The following is a 25,419-nucleotide window of genomic DNA, read 5'->3' on the forward strand; positions in this document are numbered from 1 at the left end:
CCCACAATCAAACACAACATGAATCTGACCAAATGGCTTCAACCTGCTGCTTGATCTAGAAGCAACAAACATATCTCTCCCCCTGCTGTTGGATGGCCCCACTCCTGGGGTTTACACACAATGTGGACATGTTTTTTTCTGGGCTATCAGGCACTGAGCACATATGCTAGAGATCTACAATACCTATCCTGGGTTGGAGAGAATGTTTATGTGGAGAACTAGCCTCAGGTCAATGATAAGGGAGGGGCATTAACCCTCCAAATCTAGTTTCATAATTTCTATCTACAGGATATTATCAACGGAATTGTAAATTCAATGACTGCAATGAACAGCATTTTGTTTTCTCTTTCAAACAAGGCCACCACGGGGTTTTTTTTTAGACATAAAAGATTTTTTTGGTTTTTCAAGTTAAGCATATCAGTGGTTAATGTGGAGTGTGTTGCAACTACTTAGAACCTGCCTCATCTGACAGAATTGTTAGACCTATATAGACAAGAGAACAAGCCCTATTATTCTAACCAGATATCAAAGTTTTTGATCGTATACATCTGAATTTCCCTGCATGACATACAGTACAGGGAGTCTTAGTTTCCTCTTCACCCCACCATGGATGGTTTGAATTCTAGATGCCTTGCTTTTCACCCAGCAGGAAGACAAGGGACTGGAGGAAGTCAAGTATCACATCAAAGGCTTGATGTTGTTTATCATCAATGTTTTTCAGGAAGTCTTCTTTGAGCCAAGTTCAGTAACAAGAACAACGATGGATTATTTTTGGGTTTGGATTTTCAAGAATCAAGAGTAAAAATCTGGATTACATTACTTTGTACAAACAGACTGTTAACTCATGACAAATTTCTGTTTTGAAAAATTTCATACAACTAACAAATCATTTTTTCGGATTTGAAGTTTGTGGTTTAAATTTCTCATCTCCTGCTGTGAATGTGAATGTTGTGAAGATCTGATGTCAATGATAATGGCTTTTTGAAAGCATGCCCTAATAAAGAATTTTGATTCATAGAAAATGTTTATTCCCCCGCCATAAGACTCTTAAGTGTAAACCACAGGAAAGGGGGATCTTCCGTAACGTCATACACTACTCTTATTTTATGTGCTAGTAAAGCAATCAATTAAGGAAAGATTTAAAGCTGTCATGAAACCTAACTATTTTTGGAATTGAGCTGAAGAAATACTTAGCTTAATATGATATCATTTACAGAAAACACCAGTAATCAATTATGTTGAAAATTTCCCATCAATATTGGAACCTAGAGACAAAATTTGACGACTTGGTATATAGGGACAAAACTTTCACAGTGACATATGTCTGTTATAGGCTTTCTATGAGTCCATCACATCACTGGATCATATCGAGACTGCAGATAACATAAACAAGAAAGGGAGAAGAGGTAGCCTTTGGCTCATGCCAGTGAATAAGATTTGATTCCCCACATGGGTACAATGTGTGAAAAACATGTTTGGTGTCTTTTCCCCATTTTGCTCAAATCCCAAAAATATAAGCCAGTATACTCTACTTATTCAAAGGGTGATTTAGAGTATCATGGTGAAACACTTTCAGCAACATCAGGACCTGGAAAAACACCAAAAACATCACACATTGTTCTGTTGTTGGGAATCAAACCTTGTATGATGAGCCAACACGTTTATGTCCTGGGCCACCATGAACGACTTGAGACTGGGTGTGCTGCCATACCTGTAGCTGAGGCCGGGCCACGAGCAGGGTAATGTCCGCTCCTTGGTCAGAGAAAAGTTTAATGGCTTGGTCACGATTGTGAACATCCACACCGTTGATCTGGAACAGAGAAAGGATTATCTCAACATGTGAGAAACAAATGTCTGCACACAAGACCATTACAATATAGGTAGGAATGATATAGTGTTTGTTTTTTGCCTAATGTCTACTCTGCGATATTCCAGCAATATGATGGCGGTGTTGGTAAATACTGGAATCTGGACCTGTCACCGTGGTGATTGACATCATGAGCATCGACCTATACAATCCAGATACAATGGCCTGAATGAACTGACAACTAATCCTGTTAGTTCCCTCTAAGAAAAGACATGGGTTCTTGAGGACCAGTTCTAACCCAGATTTTCATGGTTAAATGGCACAGGTAAACCACTGACCATGTAATCATCCATCAAATCAGGACATCTTCAACAAAGTGATGACAATGATTTGACAGTCATCACTCCCATGCTGAACAGAATTGACAGTGTTGAAGGAATCCCTGGGTGGTTACATAGCACTTGATCAACAGTTGTGGCTGTTGCAGCCATTTTAACCATCCAATCCCCCAGGCCTTCTTAGGCATAACTGCATCATATAATTTCTACACCTTCTTACATTGAAACATCTTTCAGCGCTGTAGTGCATACACTGTGTGTGTGATAATGTCTGTTTGTGTTACTACAATTAGGACGAAACTGGTTATAACACATCGCCCGCATTCAACCTTACCACACTACATACAACCTTGTAAACATCACCATGTTTACTTTTACGTTTTGTGATGGAAAAGATACAAGCAATCTCCTTCAAGGCTCATTTAGAGACAGACACGTCTAACTGATGAGCTTTGAGAATGACAGATCCAAGATATTCATCTCATTACGATGTCACTTCCTGTAAACACGACTCACTTTTACAATTTTCGTTTCAGCATCTACCAGTTGTTAACATCTAAACCATCACAGGTGCCTTGTATAATAATGACGACCATCACACAACAGGCTTTTTTCACCATACCATTTTTGTATTTTCTCTTTGAAGTGTCATGGATGATACGTGCACCAATACATCAGTAATATGTAAAAACTTCAACTGACAGGGTTTCAGTGACAGCCCTGCTTTGAATGTTACTTCAGCTTCATTATTTACGAGGGCAAAGCACAAAAGGTCAAAACTGCCGAGGTAATATTTATGGTTTACGTGTAAGTAGAGGTGTAAGGGTGATCGTTTGTTAGATGAACGCTGAAACAGTAGCACAGAATCAATAATGAGCTCACACCTCAGGGTCCGTTAGAATTTTCATCATTTCTTCATGGGCTGAATTCTGCAGCCTTACTCAAATACCGTGTTCATCAACCACAGAAGACTAATCTATCCATTCGGAACAAGTAGAAAACAACCTTTACGCATAATTCCTGTTAAAAGTCATTTTTTAACTTATCAAAATAATCCCTCCATTTCATCCTTGTCATTAGAAAGTGGAGATTGGGCGGTCACACTCTGTTAACATTAACGTCAAAGAAGACATTCTCTTGAAAATAATCTGAGCAGACGTGTTATGCAAATCACAGTCCTGAACATGAGCAATGAGGAACAGGCCATGTGTCTTGGTAAGGACATGGAAAGTTTGGGAATACTTCCTACCTGCAAGATTTGGTCCCCTTCTCGTATTCGAGCATCTTTGGCAGCTATACTGTTTGGATCAATCTGAAAGAAAACAACATACTTTTAGACTTTTTACAAAACATTCACATCACTGTCATATGAAACATACAATTTCCCTTCACATTCGAACTTAAATGTAAAACTTTTAACGAGTCTCATTAGAGAAAGAGTGTGCTTCTTGTAAACAAACGCTCTTCAAAAATGACAAAAACATATCAAATACGAACATAATTGAACAAAACTTTTTTATTTTATTATGCAGACGTCAATCTAACTGTCAGTTTAACTTAAGTTTATTTACACTGGATTCAGAATTACGTCTGCTGTAACATGAAACGAAACATTTCTTACGTTTCAGTCAACAAGGACAAACACTACATCTGACTATCTTATTCCCAATCTGCCCTAAACAGACAATGACCTTTGCAATAGATTTTCGCCAGTTACATTTGACCTCTCTGGTTGTTGCGGTGGCGTAATTACCCAAGAGATCCACACGTGTCAATTGAAATGATCTCGATTATACATCTCGGGAAAACTTGTCAGCCATAGTTCAAATGGGACAAATCCAATTGTTGGTTTGTCAGATATGGTTTAGTTGTCTAAGCTTACTGGCATTACTCTCAAATCACATATATCGCTCTGCTTTCAGATCATTTAGAATGTCTCCGATACTGATAGTGTAATTTGAGATTTGTCTGATCAAATCAATGGACTTATTTCACCCGCTCGTGATGGAACTTTTTTTTCAGAACAAATAATTTTTGCTGTCAGATGTAGTTTTGTAGACCAACAGTGTCTGGACTTGACTCTGAAACTTCTACAGATACTTAACCATCGCACATTTCTGTGGATGGCTCACAGTAAAACACATCAATAATGATAGGAAACTCCTCTTTTCTTCCACAGAGAAAACTAGCTATAGACTGTATGTAATACATGCAGCTTGGCTCAATAAGTGGTTCTGTTTCAGGAGGTACATGGCAGCATTTGGGTTCTTTTGGCAAAACTGTTCAAAACATGGCTTCTAAACCTTTCTTTAATGAAGAATTAGAAATGGCTATAATTCTATTAGACATGGAGTACTTTATGGCAATATCTGTCAAAATTAACCGTGTGAAACATTTGACAGAATTATTAATCATAACTCGTGAAATGCAGATGCTTGTGTTGGTATTCTGGACTTAGAATGGGATAGCAAAGTTGCAAATGATCATAAAATGTTATCACATTTGATCCCAGGGTGCAAGCATCCAAAGCACTTCTTCAAGAAGCTGATCTCCGACCTGTGATCTATACCTGTTCCGTGACATACATACACACATCAGGGGTTGATAACAACAAAGGGGGGTTCTTTGTCGGAGGAAAAGATTAAGTCGTTTCTGAACAATCTTAATGGAACTTTCTTGTAACTGTGAAAAACAGACAGCTAAAATCCTGGCTCCTAAAACATCTGCCCTGGACAAGAGGTGTGTTTTCAATCTCAAGTGTTCGCTTAAATCTAAAGTTGATAAGAGGAAGCTGACAAACCACAAAGAAACCGTGGCCTGCTGTGTAACTCTGCTGTTAACATCCACCCTTCTTAAACACAAAGTGCAAAGGTTGTACATACTAAATAACTCTCTAAGAATTTAGTTTACAAAGCCAATTTGTCCAAATGGGTTTGTTTCTGAAAAAATGAAATGCCACAATAAGCACTGCATCTCTCATTTGAATCTGTGAATCAAGAATCTTTATTGTACCGAACATCTTCAGGTTACAAACTAGCTTCACTTGAGAATGTGTCATTGATGTAATAAGTCATTTACGAGTGACAATTTCATATTTTAACTGGGATATTCTTGAACTTAATATAATCTGTTCCAATTATAATGGTTAATTTTTCAAAAAAGCCTTATAAAATAGAGACATTCTAAGTGTTAAAATGCTGCTATTCTCACCCACATACCCGATGTTTGTGGGGTTCAACATACAGTTAACAAATGGGAGCCAGGCATGGCGTATCGGGTGAAGATATCAAAATATATCAGGGAGTATTTGTTAGCAAGTAACTTGCACATATGGCTGATTTGGATATATCTGATGATAGAAACTGAAATATAAGCGAGGCGGGCCAAAAAGTCGTTGATGATGGAGTTACGACTTCTGTTACCCAGTTGTGAGAATTTGGCGAATTTGCCACTTTGCAGATAAATCAGGTGAAAAGCGACAGAGACTTCCTTGTATTCCCAATATGATTAATGTTTCCATCATACCGCTGACGGAATATTTCAAACATCATCATATCAACATCCAAACATATTTTTCATTTATTTTTTTGCTTTGCAATATGGTTTATTTTATACTGCTCAAAACAAGTAAAGAAACACAACTGTAAGGCTGTATGTTACAATATCCACCAGCAATCACAGACTATGTATTATTATTATTATTTATTATTATCAATATTATTCCACAAAAATAGCTAAAAACCAAAGTAATCGGCTTTGAAGATGTTGAGAATTGGTTCTTAACACATGTTGAGTAGCACATTTGTTCATGGGAACACAACATTTTTCTGTTCAATCATAAAAAAACTAACGTAGAGCCGAAACTTTTCAATGAGGCTGAAGTTGGTATAATGAGGTGACATGGAGCCACCGAGATTCTTGTAAAGGAGCATGATGTTAAGTGCACGTTTGTTCCAGATGACCATATTTCACTTTAAGGCACCCAGGCGTGCTAGTCAACCTAATTTGTACAACCATGACATTTTCCCCTGGAAGAAATTTACACCTTTTTCAACTTCTAAATGAGATTAAACAAACCCTTTCCCCAAACTGTTTCTGATTTATCTTGTGAATCGGGCTACTTTTCACATGACAAATTGATTTTCTTCAATTCTTTGAGACCTTATATGGGTAAGTTTCTAAATGAAAGCAGGTCCCTGGACAGTCTTTCTACATGCATACCCCTTATTGCTTAGAGTACAGCCAACACACACTCCACTTTCAACAGATTTATCTGGAGACTAGTGAGACGAAGTTTTTCATCCCTGATTGGATCTGGGAATAATTCGAAAGAAAAGCTGGTAATTACACACATTTGTGTCTAACAAAGTCGGACTGCTCGGCAATGAATAAATAATTAATGTCAAAAGCATTACTGCAACTTGATGAGGGGATGGAAGAGTAAAAAGAGCTTTAATTGCTGAGTGTTCAAAAAACTTCGCCACAGAAACAGCAGAGTATTTATTACAGTTGTCACAGGAGCAAGGTTTCAGGATTTTTGAATGGTTCCCAAGACGACGAAAAACAACATCCTTTCTCCTGGTCGTGTGTTTCAAGCTGTATGGCATTATCTTAAGCATGTAATGGTAGAATTATTTCTTACAGTTTCACATAAAGTCTAGACCGCTTTCAGGCTGGTTGAAACCTCGAACCCCTAAGGCATAGATTTGCATTACATACTACTCAAATCTTGATAGGGAGATTCTGCAAGTTCGTGGGGATTGGAAACTTCTAAATAAGTTGTCACGCCAATAGTATTTCTATGGATATTCTGAATCTGTAGGGATTGAATACTTCTAGATAAGTTGTCACATGAATAGTATTGCTATGGTTATTCTGTAGGGATCGAGTACTTTTAGATATGTTGTCACACATATAGTATTGAAAGTAATGGACACAATCTCAGCTCCTTTACAATACATCAAAAACACGTAATTATTTCCCTTGAAGTTTGCTAACAGTATGAATACCTGAATAACCCCATCGAAAACTGAGTAGTATATATGCAAAGGTGTCGGTACATAAATATTCATGCCATTCTTTTACTCTGCCGATTCAAGTTTGTAGAAATCAGTCCCTGCAAGATCAATCAGGAGGTACTAAAGTACATGGGGCATGTGTGAATGCTTCTTTGAAACAAGTAACTTGATACCAACATAAAGTTCTGTCAATAAGCTATCTTTCAAAGGCATAAAATACAATTAGTTTAACAAAACCTAACCTGGTCTTCATTTCTTTTCCTTCCTATAAAAGCATGCATGTTAGTGTGTCATTAGAAATGTTTGCATTAGTATATTTCTTGGGCTGTTCAGTGGAAGAAAGGTTTATTTTACTCTTCTTGCTGGTGTTAATTCTTCAGAACTTTACTTTGAAGTGCTATCTGTTGGTTTTAGAAGATGGGATCTCTGAGAAGAAGCAATTCAAGATAACACAGCCCAGTTTTACGACTGCCAGGGAAATGTGTTGCCAGATTAACACATCGGCAGATGAAGTTGTAACACCTTCCCAGGATGCACCTCACTTATCGGTCAGATCTCCAACAACAAAAAAACAGGTAGACAGACACCGCCTTTGCTGAGGTCCTTCATCTAGAAAGTGGTCGTAGGGATGTGACTCATAAATTTTCGGTTATGAGGAAAGTGTAGCAGGTATTTAGCAACAGGGAAAACTTTCAAAGACAATCACTAGAACTGTCAAATGAGAGTGAAGCTGTCCGCAGTCTTTGAATGTGAGCAAGTTTTTAAGTGTTTGTGAAGCTGTTTGGTGTCATTACGATTAAAAGAACAGCTTTAAATTTGGGTAAGGTTGCACAAAATGGAACTAGTACTACAATACCTAATGATTATTAACTTTCACATTTTCACAACCTGTGTTGACCTATGACCATTTCAATAAAGATATAGGTACACTTACTTATGATTATGATCAAACAAAACTGGTCCAAAACAAATATTGTACATTTTTATTTCACAAGGAAAAGGTTCCGTTTGCTGGCCTTCTCCGTCGTCTGGGAACATCATTTTGCATCATACTATAAACCAAATTCTGAAGAATATCTTATGCCCAAAATATACATTAAGCAATAAATATAAAATAGAGGCTTTGTGAATGCTTATCTGATAAAGATGAAGACGTGCAGCGCCATAGCAGCTTGCAAGCACCATCCCAAAACAGATACATTATACACAAATATGACGCCTAGCAATGAAGCCAAATTATTTTCTCATAATGTTGCTTGATGGGGCAATTTTAAGTCCAGTTGAGCAAGACTCAAGATTCGGTCTTCCTCTCTCAGTGCCAAGCTACATAACTTGTACCTCATCAAATGCTTTATGGTTTAAGGGACTGTCTGAAGAATCAATAGGCAATGATTTGACTACATTCTATCAGAATAACAATGGCCACAGAGAAAACATTTGCACTTATGTGTAATAAGGAAAACTTACACATCAATTAGCGGCACAGACTTGTATTTTTAATGCCAAAATAATAATAATAACTTTATTATTTTGCTGAAAATTAATATTTTCTTCATTTCCTAAAACAAGGCAAGGCAGAGTACATCACATCTGATTTGCTCTTCATTCTGACATATTTTTTTGTTCTGTGGAATATTTCAAACAATAACTGATTTGAAGAAAATGAATTTTTTACAGATCAAAAGTACTTTTGACATTCCTTGAATGACACGGTATTATGAATGTTTTAGGAAAGCAGTATTTCATTATTGAGCGGATTACCCATGTGAAAATCAGTTCCTCACAAAACTGGTTTTTGTCATATGTGCAGCTAATATCTGTCAATTGTCCAACTGGCATTGCCATTTCACAAATCTCGAGCCAAGATTAATCTCCGATTTCCTATGGGAGGGCTTACACTTGCAGAGCTTCAGCGGCTCAAACTGGTGTGAACAGGGTGACAATAAAATCGCAGATAATACCTGCAGCTGCGGAAATTGCAGTCCAAGTAGTGGGAAACCAAGTACAATATTCCGCTAGTTCTAATTTGGCCTGGTCCAAATTGTCAGGCAGTGATTTCCAATTAATTTTCATTCCCTGCCAGTGGTGTACTTAGAGTTTTAAGCCTGACTATATCATAATCTACTTCAACCAAGATACCTTCATCATTAAAACCTTTTCGGTATTTCAGAACAGCCTGAGGACTAAGAATGATCATGAGTGACTGTAAAGATGTATCTAAGGATGTAGAAAGGAATGAGATGCTCAGGACTGCAGTCATCAAGACTTTAGCTCAACCAGAATTGAGAAACTGATTTTGAAACATTTCAAAAGAAAGCACTGTTATCCACATATGGACCAATCAAGGGCAATACTTGTATAACTAGTTGTAAGGGTAACCATTTGAGTAATGTGAGAGAAGAGACATGTATGGGCAAGAATCATGACTGGTACATGCATATTTTAGTGTAGTTATTTTGGGTCAGTGACAACAAAATTTGGTTCATATGAGATACCATAATCAGAAACAAACCCTGCTCTAATCCATGACAAGCAAATCCTCTACTACTGGGCTATGTGTCAGAGAAAAGAGCATGTGGAGCAAATAAATACATTTTGTAGAAGTCTCTGAAACAGAACACAAACCAAATTACATGTTCACTATTTCTGACACTTTAGTGATGACCTTGCACAGATAAAAACCCATATAACCTACACCCCTTAGGGTCAGTGCGACCAATCAATGAATACTATTTTCCATGCAACACTCAACCAAAGTGTCCCTCACTCAGTGTTCAGATCATTATCTTACACCGACACAACCCGGCTGGTTACAACGCGAGACCCATTAGTTTCCACACTCAACAGTATTTGCTGCCTATTGTGTAAAGTATCGATGATCATTATTGATACAAATTGTGATAGAAACTGTAATGTGACTTTGTAAATATTGGGACAGGTGGCGCCCAGAGCACCAGGACCAGTGAACTTCCTACCTCGACTTTGATGAAAGCAACCCCATTGCTGCAAATATTCATTTGTAATGGAAGTTATTTTAAGTCACTTATTAAATATTTTTTACTCATATGAAAAAATAAATCACAAACAAGACTCTCTTCATCTGACGTTTTTTTCCTATTTGTTGAAACTTCTCATTGACATTTCACCCCAATTTGAACAACCTTACGATTCATGAAAAATGTGAAATTAGGGGATAATCTTATCAATCTCCTGGAGCATGAATACGATTTTACAAATCAAGTCGAAGACATCCTCATTTACGTCTGATTCAACCCTGAACAAACAGGACTTCATTTTCTAAAGAATTTCTTTGTTGTGGATGTAAATACATCTCCTCCTCAGCGATTGCGACTAAACGCAACACAGTTGATTAAAGCCTATAAGCTATTAGATGGGTGTCTTCCCTAGCCTCGTCTCAATCCATATCTATGTGAGAATGGGATGAGCATTCCTAAAGATCTGGTACGGGCTGATTGGAATTTAATTGAGCTTCTGCAACTGGATAAATAGTCGTGCTCATAAATCACGCCTGCCTGTCGGTCTAAAAGTCCAGCCGGAGCCTCAGCGTCCGCACAGACCCAGATCAATCCGTGTACAATGGCAGACCACATCAATCTGGCCCTACATCGAATCATCAATCTGGCCCTACATCGAATCTAAGAAATAAATGTGATTGAGCTGATCTACTCGGGGATAATAGAGCTTATTGCCCCAATACACTTGGGTTAGGGGTTCATGCTGGTAATGTCGGCAAGACTGCTCTGGACTGTAGTGTAATCTGTTTTATTGGTAGGTGGACAAGATCTGGTGGCAGTTATTACAACATTTCCGTCACATTCCACTCCTCGGATATCATTGTCTCGTATTATAGTTGCATTTTGAGTGAGTGAGATTTTATGTCACTTTTAGCAATATTCATACACGATCTCGTCAAAATATTCTTCATTGATGTGAACACAATTGAACCAGAGTGTTCAGCAAAATGTTTCGACAACGTACTTACCACTGAAACATATCTAATAAAAAACTGAGAACATTATTCATTTCATTATTTTTGTTACTGTTTCATCTGAAGAATTCAACAGAAAATAACTTGATAATAAACATTACTAAGAAATTCTTTTTATAACTCGTGAAGGTTATTTATCCAGTAGTTCAGTCCGACTTTTCAAGAGTTACATATTGAACCTACACAGAGCCTCCTCATCTTTCCCGCACCTGAAGCTAGATCATGTTTTGAAGCCAGTTGGTTTTCTAATCAGGGAGGAAGGTAATGGATGGAAGCAGTTGTGTCAACAACTATCTTGTCAATTCTTTTTCAGATCTTCTTTCTGGGTACTGGTCCCATGACCCTAGGGTGCATAGCCATTACATAGGTACAGCACAGGCGTGATATCATTCCCATCACGCCCTGGTGATAAATTCACATAACACCTACTGGGAACTTATGTGGGGAGACTCTTCCGAAGGGAATCCAAGCTTCAGTGATTACCAATATATACTAATGTGAGACTACGCTTTGCTCACAACATTCTTGCCGAAAATCTCGGGAAATTATCTTCGACCACCATTAACCAAAGTGTGGACTGAGAGCTTTTAACAAGAAGAAAGAATCTACAAGCATCACATTGACATTTTTGTACCATGATCAGCAAATATTTGAGTGCTAAAAGCCCTGATGAAGGGAGATAACTCTGGTGAAATGTTGAGGCGTGTTCGAGCAATCCTGCTGGGATATTAGAGATTATGCTTACATCGGTAAAAAGGATTCCATGAGTTCTTACAAATATCTTCAAATTTACTGAGGATGTTTTTCAAATACCAGCATTAGAAAAAGAGTGGTCATGAATGACTTTAACAGAGGGAAATTATACAATTTCAGCAAACATAAATATCTTGACTGATGATTATATGATAAGTAAATAAAAAGCACAGGATAAGAGTCATTGCAGATACATATGTCGGTGATACTCCTGAAAATACACAAACCATTCCTGAAAGTCATCGACACATTGCAACCAGCAGCCATTTTGAGCATTCTTATGCAATCAGCATGAGTGTTAGTTATTCTGCATTGATTTTGCATGCATCTACTCGCAGGCATGGCATTATTACAATTATCTCTAGTGAGATCACATTTCTCCTCATTTATTTCTCATTTCTCCACTATTACCTAACCTGAACCAGCTGTAGCCTAAATTGACCAGAGATATTATCTGTTGTATGCAAGCTGTATGGCAAAACCCAGACCTTCCACTGTGAAATGCCTCAATTCCGTTCTGCAATATCTGTTTCATATTCCATTTCTTAAAGCCATTTTTTCACATTTAACTCATTCAATTTTTCATAATCAGTCATCCTGCAAATAACAATATTATTACATTTGAAAGGAGCATCAGAAATGAAATTGGTTGAATCTAATAAAATTCAGAGCAATCTTGGTTTTTTCAAATAATATAATTTTACAACATATATTCACAACAAGATAATGTGAATGAACTTAAAAATTGCTACAAAACTTGTGAAAAGTCTTATTAGGCTGTGTTGAAAATTAAGCAGCTTGTTGATAAGTAGTAGTTGAGAAAATAGCATTGGAAAAGAGGACAACCCCACAAACTGATTGAAGATTTCCATACCACTGTAACTGATACCAATAAGAACAGATGCATGTTCTCTCACAAACACAAGGCAGCAATTTAGGTTGCTTATTCCCTGAATCTGACACAAATGGTTTAAAATGAGGAAGCTTATGCTCAAAAATCGTCAAATTAGAGGCAGTTTTAGATATTATCAGTATTAAGCCACAGGTTCTTCATAACAACATGTGTTTTGTGTAGATCCTTATCAGCAAGACCGCAATAGCTGCTCCTGCTGAGTTCGAAATGAATCATCTCCTCAATAACATAAGCATGGATATAATTCCCCGATTCATGCCAAAATTAAATTCATATCAGCACGCTTCAGGATCTTTACATCAGAAAAGACCTACAATGTCATCGGATACATGATTTAAGCCAAATTTGATACTTTTGTCAACTTAATCTGAAATTTTAAAGGATTTATTCTGATGCAATTCATAAAAAACCAAGTAGCAGTGAATCAGGAAACGTGATACGTTGTGGGATAAGTCAATCTTCCTCCTGATGAATTCCTGTCTTGCGCCTAAATGCTTCCAAAATCAAATTATCTCCAAGCTTTATGGTTGGTTAGTGTTTTCAGACTGAGAGTCTTCCCAGTTGTGAGAGGTCCTTACTTTGGGATTAGATTGTGAAACGAGGCATAAATATACTCCCATTAAATGCATGTCAGCCAAAGCATCCCCTGGAGATTAACCAGAGGATCATACCAACAGTATTTCATAAGTGGAAGAAATTTCAAAACACACTGCCCATGTATCTCATTCATAGACTGAATGACATGCATTGCTCGAAAACTGACACCGTTTCGATGACTTTAATCCCTCTGTAGGAGACCGCAGTGTGGGGCCTGTTTATGCTTCATGAAGAAGTCCCCTTCCTACTAGGAGGTGCTCTTTTTCTCAAGAAGGAACACGATACTTTTAGCCAAATAAACAAACAGTAATAAATATTATCATTATGCTAACAATTTACTTCATTTTTTGTTTGATTGTAAAGTTCTGTTTTCTATGGATGAATATGCTTTCATTTTCAGTCCCAAATATCGCATATCACATAAATTGTTCCAGAACACTGATTTCACGGATAACTGATATTTACTTACCAAACAGTTAAAATATGTTTTCTTGGAAATAAATACCAGTTCAAAGGATACATAAATGTATGAGGTTTGATAAATTTTGTAGTATATCCTTAATTCCTTTGAAATTCTTCCCCTCTTTTGATCAGAAAGAAAATTTAGAAAAATTGACCCAAAAGAGTAACAAAAATATTTTCATGTCATTTGCTGATCCGGATACTTTTTTGTGGACTTAAAGAAGCAATAAAACTATCCAGTTGGAGTAACTTATCACAAATAGTTGTGAGAATTCTGACCAAACATTCATTGCTGACATTTACGAGGAAATACGAAACTTAAGAAACCCACACCAAGCATCTTGGATACAAAGAGTAGGTAAAATATGTAAATCGCGGAACATTGCAATAAATGTCCTCCTTAACTCTAAGTCAGGAGAGCACCAACAAATCTAGACCACCGATGAAGAGAAAACCCTACGGACATCCTAGCCACTCCGACATCAAAGGCCTGATAATAATAAAAACACCAAGATCTCTTTTCTGTACGTCTCCGAGAATAGACACTAGACGAGGGGAGACACATTATAAGGGCGATATGTGGACTCCATAAATGAACTTTAAGGTGAGAAACGAATCAGTTTGATAAAGGTTAAGATTATCATTTTCAAGCCCTAATTAGGTCTGTGACCCAGTGTTATCAACCACGGGAAAATAGGAACATACTCTTTGAAAACACATAACCGACCTAGAAAAAACAGACTTCTCACCTGTCATAGCAATTGCATCACAGGTGAGCACTTTTACATTTTTTCTAATACACAACATAATACTAATTAGAAACTTAACTCATAAGGTGACAATGTAGCTGTTTGTTAAACTGTATCTATTAAAGTTTAATACCTTGTAATAACAATTATACGACAATGCAATCCATCTAATAGTGCAAATAGTAACATTATCGTACATTAAACAGGCGTGGGTTATATTACTGGATAGCATCATGTCAAACATGATCATAATTATCTTTTCCATATTTCTCAAAATGGGCCATAACTGTCAGACTAATAAAATCAAATGTGTTTATATTTGTATAATAGAGGTTCTGTTTATATTTTCCCTTGACTGATTTCTGTTTATCCCCAAATCTGCATCTAACAGAGCATGACAGCACACCGACTTCAATGAAACAAGTCGACCGTACACGTCGTCCTCAGTAGACTGTCTGTGAGCATGTACAGGTATTTCAGTGTCATGCTGTTTTATGTTCTCCTTCGACACTTATCTCATTGATTCAGTATATCATTCCTTGTTAATGTATATCGCTTACACATTAATGTCCATGATATACAAAAAGAACAAAGGCCATTGCTTTTACATCAGTGCTCTGATAACAACGTTACATCACATGGCGTCTAGTTCAGGGTAGTTAACTGCCAATGTTTATTGCATGTTGCAACATTAAGTTCAGAAAGTCCATTGAATAAAATATGCCTTTTTCAGAATGTTTCTCATTTCACTGTTATCAAATGCAGGTCATGGAAGATGGCTACATTGGGTTCAGGAATGTATTGTTTGTTTTGAGTGTTACGAGTTGGGAAAGTCTGTTGGAGAATACTGAAGTATCAGACTGTCTGCCCCTTTAACAAAATGGGTATGTTATGTATATGGGCCTAGATTTTCGAAGCTCTCTTATCGCTAAGATAGTCGTAAGTGCCATACATTATCATTAACTTATGCCTATCTTAGCACTAAGAAAGCTTTGAAAATCTAAGCCCTGCTTTATGTTGAAAAGACAAGAGAGACACTGTCATGTGACGACTCGAAAACTGTAGGTATCGATATAGATGGTGTCCAGTTTCTTGGGGGTGTAGTTAATTTAGGCCTTAACAGTGTGATATGTCCATAGTGATAAAGCTTCATTGTCCAGTTTATTCAGAATCAACTTAAGCCAGTTTCAAGTGAAACATTTAGTACTTGTTAATTTCATCTTCACTGCCCATTTTTCCCAGAGCCATCTAACAGTTATTAAAATCATGGTATTGTAAGCCAGGGTTTGAATCTGCCTTGAACTGTATTCCATTTATATCATGGCATGTCAGTTAATGTTGGATGAAAACCTGAAGTGATGCAGAGTCAGACCTCTACCAGTCTCTGAACCATGAACCATGTATGGTGCTGACAAACCTAGAATGGAATTGGGACAAACCAAGATTTGGTTTCTGGATTGACCAAAGGGACGCAACTCTGCACAGCTAATTGCAGGGCCTTTGACGAGGATACTCCTATCCCCCTATGGCATTGGATATGGCGGCAGCTGCAGCAACACATGTCAGCGACTAGGTCCACATCAAGAAGATATAAGTGACTACTCACCTCACTGATGAATATATCTGTGACCTCATCCTCCAGAGACCCGTAACACAAGGTCAGACCAGGTCAGACCCAGTGTTCTCCTCACTTAACAGACACATCATCATCATTGTAGCATCATCATCATCATCCATCACCAACACATCAACATTAACAGAAACATCATCATCATCAACATCAACAACAACACATCAACATTAACAGCATCATCATCATCACCATCATCATCATCACCAATATCATAAACATGGGGTCAAGAAGTAGCGGAAGTCCGTAATATTTCAGTTAAAACATAAAACCAACCCTCTCGCCTTACACAGTACTACTATTATAAACAGAGTCTTACAGGGCCAGGGCCCTGTTCTACAAAGCCATCTTAGCGTTACTATTGTCTTAAGGCTATGTGACAGTATGATCATCTTAGCACTAAGATAACTTTGTGAATATGGTCCAGGGCCTAGATTTTCGAAGCTCTCTTATCGCTAAGATAGTCGTAACTTAATGTTAATGTATGGCACTTACGACTATCTTAGTGCTAAGAGAGCTTTGTAAATCTAGGCCCTGGTCTGCAGCGAATGCTGCATTAGAGTCAATCATGCAGGTTCATATTCATGCTACTACAGCCAGTCACAGCTGAATTGCGTTCAATAAAATAATATGACAAAAATCAGTTCATGAAGGACCTTTTAAATTCTTCACAAATTCTATGATTCATTTCATTCATATTGTTGACACTGCTAACAACCAGCATTATTTATTGTCCCTCAGAGAAGGTTAGTAGCTTCAGTCAGGATATGTCATGATTTACATTTCATCATAAACATCCTCACTATAAATATCTTTACATTCACCACGTCAGTGTTACAACCCTAGTCAAGCACCTTGTCAACAGAGATTGAGCAACTCTTCAGGACAAGAAGGTGAGAATACACTTTATGACAAGATGAAGGATTTGACAAACCTAGGGTATAAATCTTGTTATGAAATACTATTTGCTTACCACTCCTAACAAGTTGTTACAGTTAAGAATAATCACCCCTTATGGTATGTGAATAAATATGACCTTGACGTTCACGACCTTTCTAACTGACTTGCAAAGAAGCAAATAATCTAAACCATCCATCTCACATATCTTTCTTTGATGTGTCAGAGCTTTCATAAGCGGTAGTTTAAAAAACAGTAATAAAAATGAAAAATAGTGATAAAAGAAAAAGGACAAACTAAACTATTCCAAAGATTTTACAAGATGAAAGAAACACGACCTGACACTGTAGCTGATGTCTCATTCTGACAATATTCTGTGCCTCCAGGTTTGTGGTTTTGTTTGAAAGGTAATCTTAACCCCGCAGATCAAAGATGGTACCTTGAAACCGATACTTTCCCAGTATCGGTTGGTCATGGCCATCAGCGGTACTTTCACATGACTGGACAAGCATGTCAAGAAAATGACATGCCATGTCAGACATGACAATTAGGCTTTCAGAAGGTCTCAAGTTTATAACAGGCCATGTTCCTGCTAGTTGTCCTCTGTCCCATCAGCATGATCTAAACACTGTCACTCCATAGAGAATATTAGCGTGAACTTGTGACCCGAGCATGTGCCTATTGTACTTTATGTATGTTTTATAGGAGATTGATAGAGATGGAGCTGTTTAAGCAGATTAAATATATCTAGTTGACATCTCATTTCTGTCGCCCGGCTCAATCACCCAGAAAATCCACATGCGAGCTTGACTTCATAGTCACTGGTGTATAGCAGAAAGCGTTGTAAACTTGAGCCTTCCTTTACAACTGGTGAAATACCAATGGTTGGCCATTGAGAACCAGATGGTTTTCATTCAGCCACAATTAAATCCTTCTACTCTATCACTGTCCATGCACATGATAGTCGTATACAATTTCAATTAAGGCTACACAGAGGACAATGTAAGCTTTCATCACCGACAGAATTAAGTAAGGGGTGTTTTAGTTCAAGCGTTCAAGAGAGTGCGTATAAACAGTGGTTGAATTGAGCTGGGTTTGAATGATGATTGTGACATATTGTCAATGATGTATAAATATTAAACTAATTAAGTTGGTATTTTTAGACCTCTCCTATCCTGTCAATAGCATGACAATACCTGTCAATAAACAGGTGTTACTACGGTTACCCCAGTCAAGTCATTCATGTTGAGAGTGCTTGTCAGAAAATGTGAACATTCAATAACTTGGTGGTACCAGCCAAATATCTAGAGCATACCCTCGAGTGAGTGAGTGAGTGAGTGAGTGTGAGTGAGTGAGTGAGTGAGTGAGTGAGTGAGTGAGTGAGTACTTTATTGACAGCTGCTGTTACCGGTTTGCCATCAATACAAAGAAGCAGAAGACCAAAAGAATGGCCATGTGGGGAATAAAACCTATGTCTTTGGTGTGACAAGGAAACTACTTGACTACCTCGTCGTTCCGGTTTGTAATGAACTGTTATTACCTATTTAACATCAATACTTTTCGTATAATCATCAAAAAGAACATAACGACTTATTTTCATTTATCAGTTCTAGACAAATTTTGGTAATATCTGAAACAACTGATTTTAATCTATGAATATGGCACGGTCGATGGTGAGACTGACAAAGTGATGTTGTGACCTTTGATATTTCAAAGATTCGCATTAAGAACGTCATATGCCCAAAGAACCATTTATTCTTAGATATATCGTTAATTTTGCAACAGTAGCTGTCTTTCTGTAACATGCCATCATTCAAGTTTTATGAACTGAGTCAAGTTTCACATTCTCTGTAGCAGGAAAAACATTTATCCTGAGCCTTTGTCCAATTCTTTTGATTCAGGTGACCTAGGAAAATATCACATGTTGTTTTTTTCTAATAGAACCAATTATTCTTCTCCTGCCAAGCCCTATCGAGTGTCTGGAGAAACAGAGGCAGATTATAGATAAGGTTATGTGTATCTCCTGGGTGGTGATGACCTATAGAACACATGATGATAATGGCCACTATTTTAAAACATAACATTTGAACTTGGGAACATTTCTTTTCGAAACCAGACAATACCACTTGTGTGGGTATTTGAATGAAAGGATTTTTCGTTCTGTTTTGTTTGAATGGTTACACAATAGGACATAAACATCAACTTGCAAGAAACATGTCAAATTTGAATATTTCTATTACTTCCCTAAGGCTTGACATTTTACAAAAATATGAAGGAATGAGAAGTATTTTGTCTGTTTGAACTTTAAACAGAGAAAACATTACAATATCGGATTTGTTTGGAAAACATTCCCAGAAGCCGAGAGGAAACCATGCACTAGACTACTGCACCAGCTATCAACATGCAGGGTGGGACGAGGCCATCTTAATGGAATCTCACAACATCACATTTTGTCTTTGCTTGTTGACCAAGCTGGATGGGGCTGCTGGCATGCACCTAAAACCACAAAATAGCTGTCTAATTTGCCAGGGGAACCCATAGACTTGGGGCAGAGCAGGTAACTTCGCTTTTGCCCTTTGTGGTAATGGTTCCAGCACACGGCAGCCATTATGAGGGTTGAAGGGTCGGAGGCACAAGCCTTGAAATTGTTTACAGCCTGGCAGTATGCATGCCGGAATTCATGGAAGGTTAGGAGGAGATAAAAATGTCCATACCCAGGTAGAGTTGTTGGTGGCTAAAACACCATGAACTGGGAACAAACAGGTTCAGGATGACCATCTGGTGATACAGGGCAATGGTAGCATGAGAAACCATCCCTAACCTCTTTTCAAAGAAAAACAATTAGCACGAACACATACTTCCTTCTTATTTATGAGCAGGAATCCTTCTGATCTTCTCTGACCCACATACTCGTAGAATCATGTCAGCCGTGTTATGAAGTTTCACATTTTAACAAACCAATCACATTGAATCCCTCTCCAAATCCCTACCTTTTAACCTAGATTCGAATCAGTAATCATCAGGACCTAATGTTACCACAATAATTTGGAAGGTGTTGTAAAAGAAAAGTGGAACATAAAACATTCCCATCTGTGCAATGCTTTCAATGTGTAGGAATTCCTCCATTTCCTAAATGGGCTAATCCTCTAACGTCTATCAGCAATGATATACCTGATAAGCTAATGGACAATTTGGCAATATGGTCAAGCAACGCCAACTGGTGACAATTGTAGCCAAATCGGTCAGTGGCGTGATGAACGGTGGCTAATGGCGGCAATCCATACCTCCGATCTCAGCGCAGTACATCACCTTCCTCTAACTGGTCGACCTTATTTGCTAATGGCGCCAGAACCAAAGACGAAGATAAGAGCATGGCAAAACACCCAACAATGTCTGTGAGAATGCTTGCATTCATTATGGGGGATTAGTCTTCAAGATATTAGACAAATTACTTTGGGCATGATTACATTAGGGGTTTATTGACCATCAAAGCATTAGCCTTTGTGAATCATCATTTTTGTGTTTCTGTAGGTCATATGTAAGTAAAAGCTTCAGCCCTGGGTGTACTGTATATCCAACAGACCACAATATTCGAGGCAATAACATATGATGTCCTCCATCACTTCAAAGACCAACGAAGCCATTATAACAAGTGTTTTTCCTTTGTGACGCCTGATGACCTTCAGCTAAGTGAGAGGGGAAGTGCTACTATTCTCTTGACAACTTAATATTATGGAGGGGAGGGGAGTTAGACATATAGGGCAGGGTTCATATGAAACAGAGCATGTCTTGGGAGCAGGATTTTGACCCTTGCCAGTATGAGTGCCACCTTGCAGGGGTTTGGCTCACCTTTGAAGGGGACAAGAGGGAGGGGTGAGGTGAGAAGGGGATGAGGAGAGAGGAGGATGAAGAGAGCGAGAAGAGAAGAGACAGGGCAGGAAAAGAAAAAAAGGAAGGTATGGAGATGGCAAGACTAACCCTTAGTCTCTGAATATATATAGAAGTTTGATAGAAACAATAATTCCTTCTTAACTGAAAAGGATACCCAGTGAGATTCAGGAATTTGAGGAAATCTAGACTTGTTCATTTAGGGCTTTAGCATCGCAGAAAGGGCTGGGCGGAGGGAAATTGATGCGGTTCAGGGACTGTGAGACAGACTAGGAGATGGCAAGTGTGATGGTTGTTGGTGCAAGACTAACACCTCAAAATGCAGCATTAATTTGACAGTGAGGATTTGGAGTAAGCAAAGATGATGAAATGAACAGATTAGATCTACACATGTAGGACAACATTAAAAGGCCCCACATAACTTTGATTTTTTGCATCAACATTATTGATGACGCTGTCATACTGTGAATCAAGGCCACACAACAACTCATTTGAGCTTTTCCTCTTGATTAATCCAGATTATTGAGATGCAGTGCTGATATCGGCAGGCAAAGGATACAGATGGTCTTCAAGAGACAGAGAGACCAGGGTGAGCACTGTCGAGGAATCAAAAGCCTGTTGGGGAAATAAGCATTATTCCCTCTAGATCTCACCTTTACCTACAATCAAAGGTCAGGTGGGTACTGGGTGGCCATCGTCCCCTGCCATTACAGATAACAATAGCTTTGATCAGGAGAAGGGATGCATGGTCGGCGATACCTCTTCCAGCTCCTGCACTGATAGGAGCCCATTAGCGCTTGTGATGGCGCTCACTTCAAATAGTCACCTACTAATACGTACAGAACATGACCACAAGGATTGATTGAAGAGGCAGAGGATGGAAACTAGATAGAAAGACCGAATGAAAAACAAAGTGGCTAAATATAGAGACGAAGAAATCAAGACTGTAAATTTCCTTTGAAATCATAATTAATTTGAGGGATCAAATATCACAACATACTCAATCTTCTGAAGCTCCACAATTTTCTAATTTTGAACAGTAATCGTCTTTTCTCTTCAGTAGGTTATGGAGTAGACAAAAATATCTTCATCTGTGTAAACACCTTCATATTTCTCTCTTTATTTCAAATTTGAAACCTTAATTGAAAACTTGACATTCTGGACATGTCCGTAAAGAAATTCCACATCTACTACAATTGGATTGAGGGCTCTCTAAATATTTCATATTATTGATTTTTCGTAAATTTGTGAAAAGCCTGGATGTGATTAAATTACCATCTTCCAAAACTGGGTCAAATCAGCAGACAGGTGCCAAAACTGACCTAGATAGACAGCAGCACTCACATTTCAGATGGGGTTGGAATTGTTGGCACATCAGACTCAGTCTATTATAGGGACTGTAACCAGAGCATTGAGAAACATGTTCTATCAACATCATCGCTGGAAATAAGCGCTAATCAATACGTAGTGATGTTCTCCCCGAATTCATCTACACTTAATAAAGACAGATGGACCAGTAATGGCACCGTGAGGTGAGGTCCGCGTCTCAGGGAGGGTTGCATAAATCCGGGGAAATGCGACCAGCTGATGCTTATGCTATCTCTGATTGGCATTCAACAAGCTTGACCGATATTCTCCTCTACAGGAACCCCATGGTAGCACCTCTCAGCTGGAGAGTCCGTCCACTGTAGACCATAACCATCACAGCCCCAGCCTCTACAGACTACGTGAGTTTGGTTAAACCCTCAAAAGTGAGGTGTTTCCGTTAGAGATGAACTGTGCTGTGTCATCATTGCATCTGATGATCCCTATAGTGCAAAGGGTTGGCATTAACCCTATATGTGCTTTCATATCACTTACATGTCAATAAAAATGAGTAAAGTCCGGTAAAAGTAGAGATTAATACAAAAAACAACATGGCCACCAAAACGACGCTCATAAGTCAGCATGGGGCACTGAGGACATGTTTTTTTTCCAAATCACATGGACATGAGAAAGGAATACTGATTCTATTCTCCTTCCATATCCCCATAGCCTCATACAACTGACAATAAAGACAACTTTTAGCAATCTTATATGTTCAACTCATCTCTAACCTGTCGATAGAAGAAAAATCAATGATTACTTCTAAAGCTATGAATACTGATGTAGATATTTCAGAAACCAAAGCTGCTGACCACAAATGTATTCACAATATTCACAATATTTTTTTCAAACAGATTGTTATCTAACCTGAATTTGTACGTGAAACGTTGGCAATGTTTGGTTGATGTTACACATGCATATTGTAAACCAGCCCCTTAAGGGTTAACATGGTTGAGATGGGGCAGATATGAGAAGATTGTCTGTCTGGCGGCCTGTGATTGTCATGACAGGGATCCAAGTCTAAACCCAAGCCCCTGACATCCTTATAGTCCACATCTAGCAATAGACAGCATGGCTGTTTATATCCAGGAATCAAGGTGGCATTAACTCTTGCATGTTGGTCTAAGCATATGAGCTCTGCGTGTCATCCAAGATGTGATAGTGACAAGCCTATCAATAGATCGCTGATAGTATGTAAACACACACATCATATGATCAATCTATAAATACAAAGAGTCAACACGATGGCAATTGATCCTGGAAGATATCGGGAGAGAACATGCAACATCCATTGAATAAACACCCTTAACATCATCGTATTGTTCTTGTTCCGCCTATTCTCGTTTCTATGAATAATATCTCCCACCAATACAGCCCGTGCGTAACAAATGATTAACCAGAGGTTTGGGCGACAAAAATTGACATAACTGTAACATCTGCCAATAATTTTTTGTTGACACAAGGCAAAAAAAGTTCTTCCTAAAACAAAAAGTGCCGAAACAAAACTACCATTATTGAGGTTTTCCTTAAGGAACTATAAACATAATCTGAAAACATGATGGTAATATAGACATCGACTGCATCCGTACCTGAAATGTGTTATTGCAACGAACCTATAGGGCTCGGGGGAAGAAAGGTGTTCAGGTTGTAAAACAGGTAACAAACAGTTTTTTTCGCACTTGGATCAACTGGTTGGATGGCGTTAGGAGGAATCTTCTGGAGGTAAATAGCCAAGTTCACCCTGTCGTTAAACTAGGGAAAGAGCGAGGTGAAAAACAAAATGTAGATAACATGAATCTTCCTTTCGTGGCGTGTATGTTTTAGCCTGGTGTTATTTACTGCTGCCCCCTGTTGTGTGTGATAGTTGGCACCGAAACAATGGATTAGGCTTCTCAATTTTCTGCCTCATAATGTCCGACTTTCTTTCCACTGAACTTATTCCACTGGTAGCTGTTTCAATACAGTATCACTTGCGACCGAGCTGACTCTCGGGAAATTGCCTGAATCTGTTGATTCTAGCAGTAGAATGTCGAATTCAGTGTTGAAGGGATGAGTTGATGCTACTTCCAAATGGTAAACATTTTTGAGTGTTTTTCTGAATTCAGCTTTTCATAATGACTCACGACAGCCTGATTTAATCTGTCCAAATGGCCAGTACCTATGTGGGGTTCTGGTTCGAAATTGACTGTCACAACAATAGTGTGATGTCATTGAAATGGTTTAACACATCGGAATGATTTTCAGCTGTTTTACCAATATTCCAGAACTAATGCTGCATCACACATCAAGAATTGATTTCATGCCTTATAATCATGTTGGGAATCAAACCTGAATGTTCCGTAAGACAATCCAATACTTTACCACAGGGCTACCCTGACAGCATAGTTTGATGTATGTGAACCAAATAATATATTATTGAAACTTCAATTTAAACTGACTGACTGAAACCTTCTGAGTGAGTTTGGTTTCTGAGCACTATTTAGCAATATGACAGCAGTAACATAGACATTTCAGGGGACAAGGGGCTACCACCACATTTACTTCAAATTTCAAAACCGCACCAGGTCTTCAAGTTTGGTGAAGAAATGTGCGTTCAATTTAACTGAAAAGGTGCTTTGTGAGCAGCACCATTTTCATAAAAGGTTCAACTTGAAATCTGCGTATGGAGGAATTTGTTACACTACAACTTTCAGAAGTATTTCAGCACTGTTTCAATCCTTACATATCACACACACACATACCTATTTGAAAATCAAACCTGTTTGATCACAACGACAAACAAACACCTCACCCACTACACTACCCTACTACCCATGTGATCATAAAGATCTGGGTTCTAACTGTGTCGACTAAGGTACACCATATGCTGGGTCTACATTACTAACATAACTTCGTAGTTTTCATCCACAGAGTTCACAGCTCCACGAAGCACCTTTTAGAGTTACCTCCCCTGGGACCACCAACAGAATGTCTGTGTAGCATAAACACTAGAT

General features: G+C 38.2%; 1 protein-coding gene and 1 long non-coding RNA gene across 4 annotated transcripts in view; one reads left to right on the plus strand and one right to left on the minus strand.

The window, feature by feature from the left end:
• The window catches only part of LOC124283443, a 67,916-nt gene extending 60,005 nt beyond the window's left edge, over positions 1 to 7,911 (plus strand). The window contains exon 4 of one of the 3 annotated variants that reach the window (XR_006900345.1): positions 7,578 to 7,911. This is a non-coding gene — a long non-coding RNA (uncharacterized LOC124283443). Of the gene's footprint in view, positions 1 to 649; positions 863 to 1,333; positions 1,352 to 7,577 lie in introns of those variants that run through there. The other 2 variants (XR_006900348.1, XR_006900346.1) reach the window with 2 other exon arrangements.
• Positions 1 to 25,419, minus strand: part of LOC124283442 (E3 ubiquitin-protein ligase PDZRN3-like) — a 298,678-nt gene that overhangs the window by 19,364 nt on the left and 253,895 nt on the right. The window contains 3 exon segments of the mRNA XM_046719497.1: positions 1,712 to 1,810; positions 3,395 to 3,457; positions 16,253 to 16,314. Coding sequence (XP_046575453.1) covers positions 1,712 to 1,810; positions 3,395 to 3,457; positions 16,253 to 16,314 — 224 coding nt within the window.

The sequence above is a fragment of the Haliotis rubra genome, unplaced genomic scaffold (genome assembly GCF_003918875.1).
Source record: "Haliotis rubra isolate DU_JTF1 unplaced genomic scaffold, ASM391887v1 Scf316, whole genome shotgun sequence".
NCBI lineage: Eukaryota > Metazoa > Mollusca > Gastropoda > Lepetellida > Haliotidae > Haliotis > Haliotis rubra.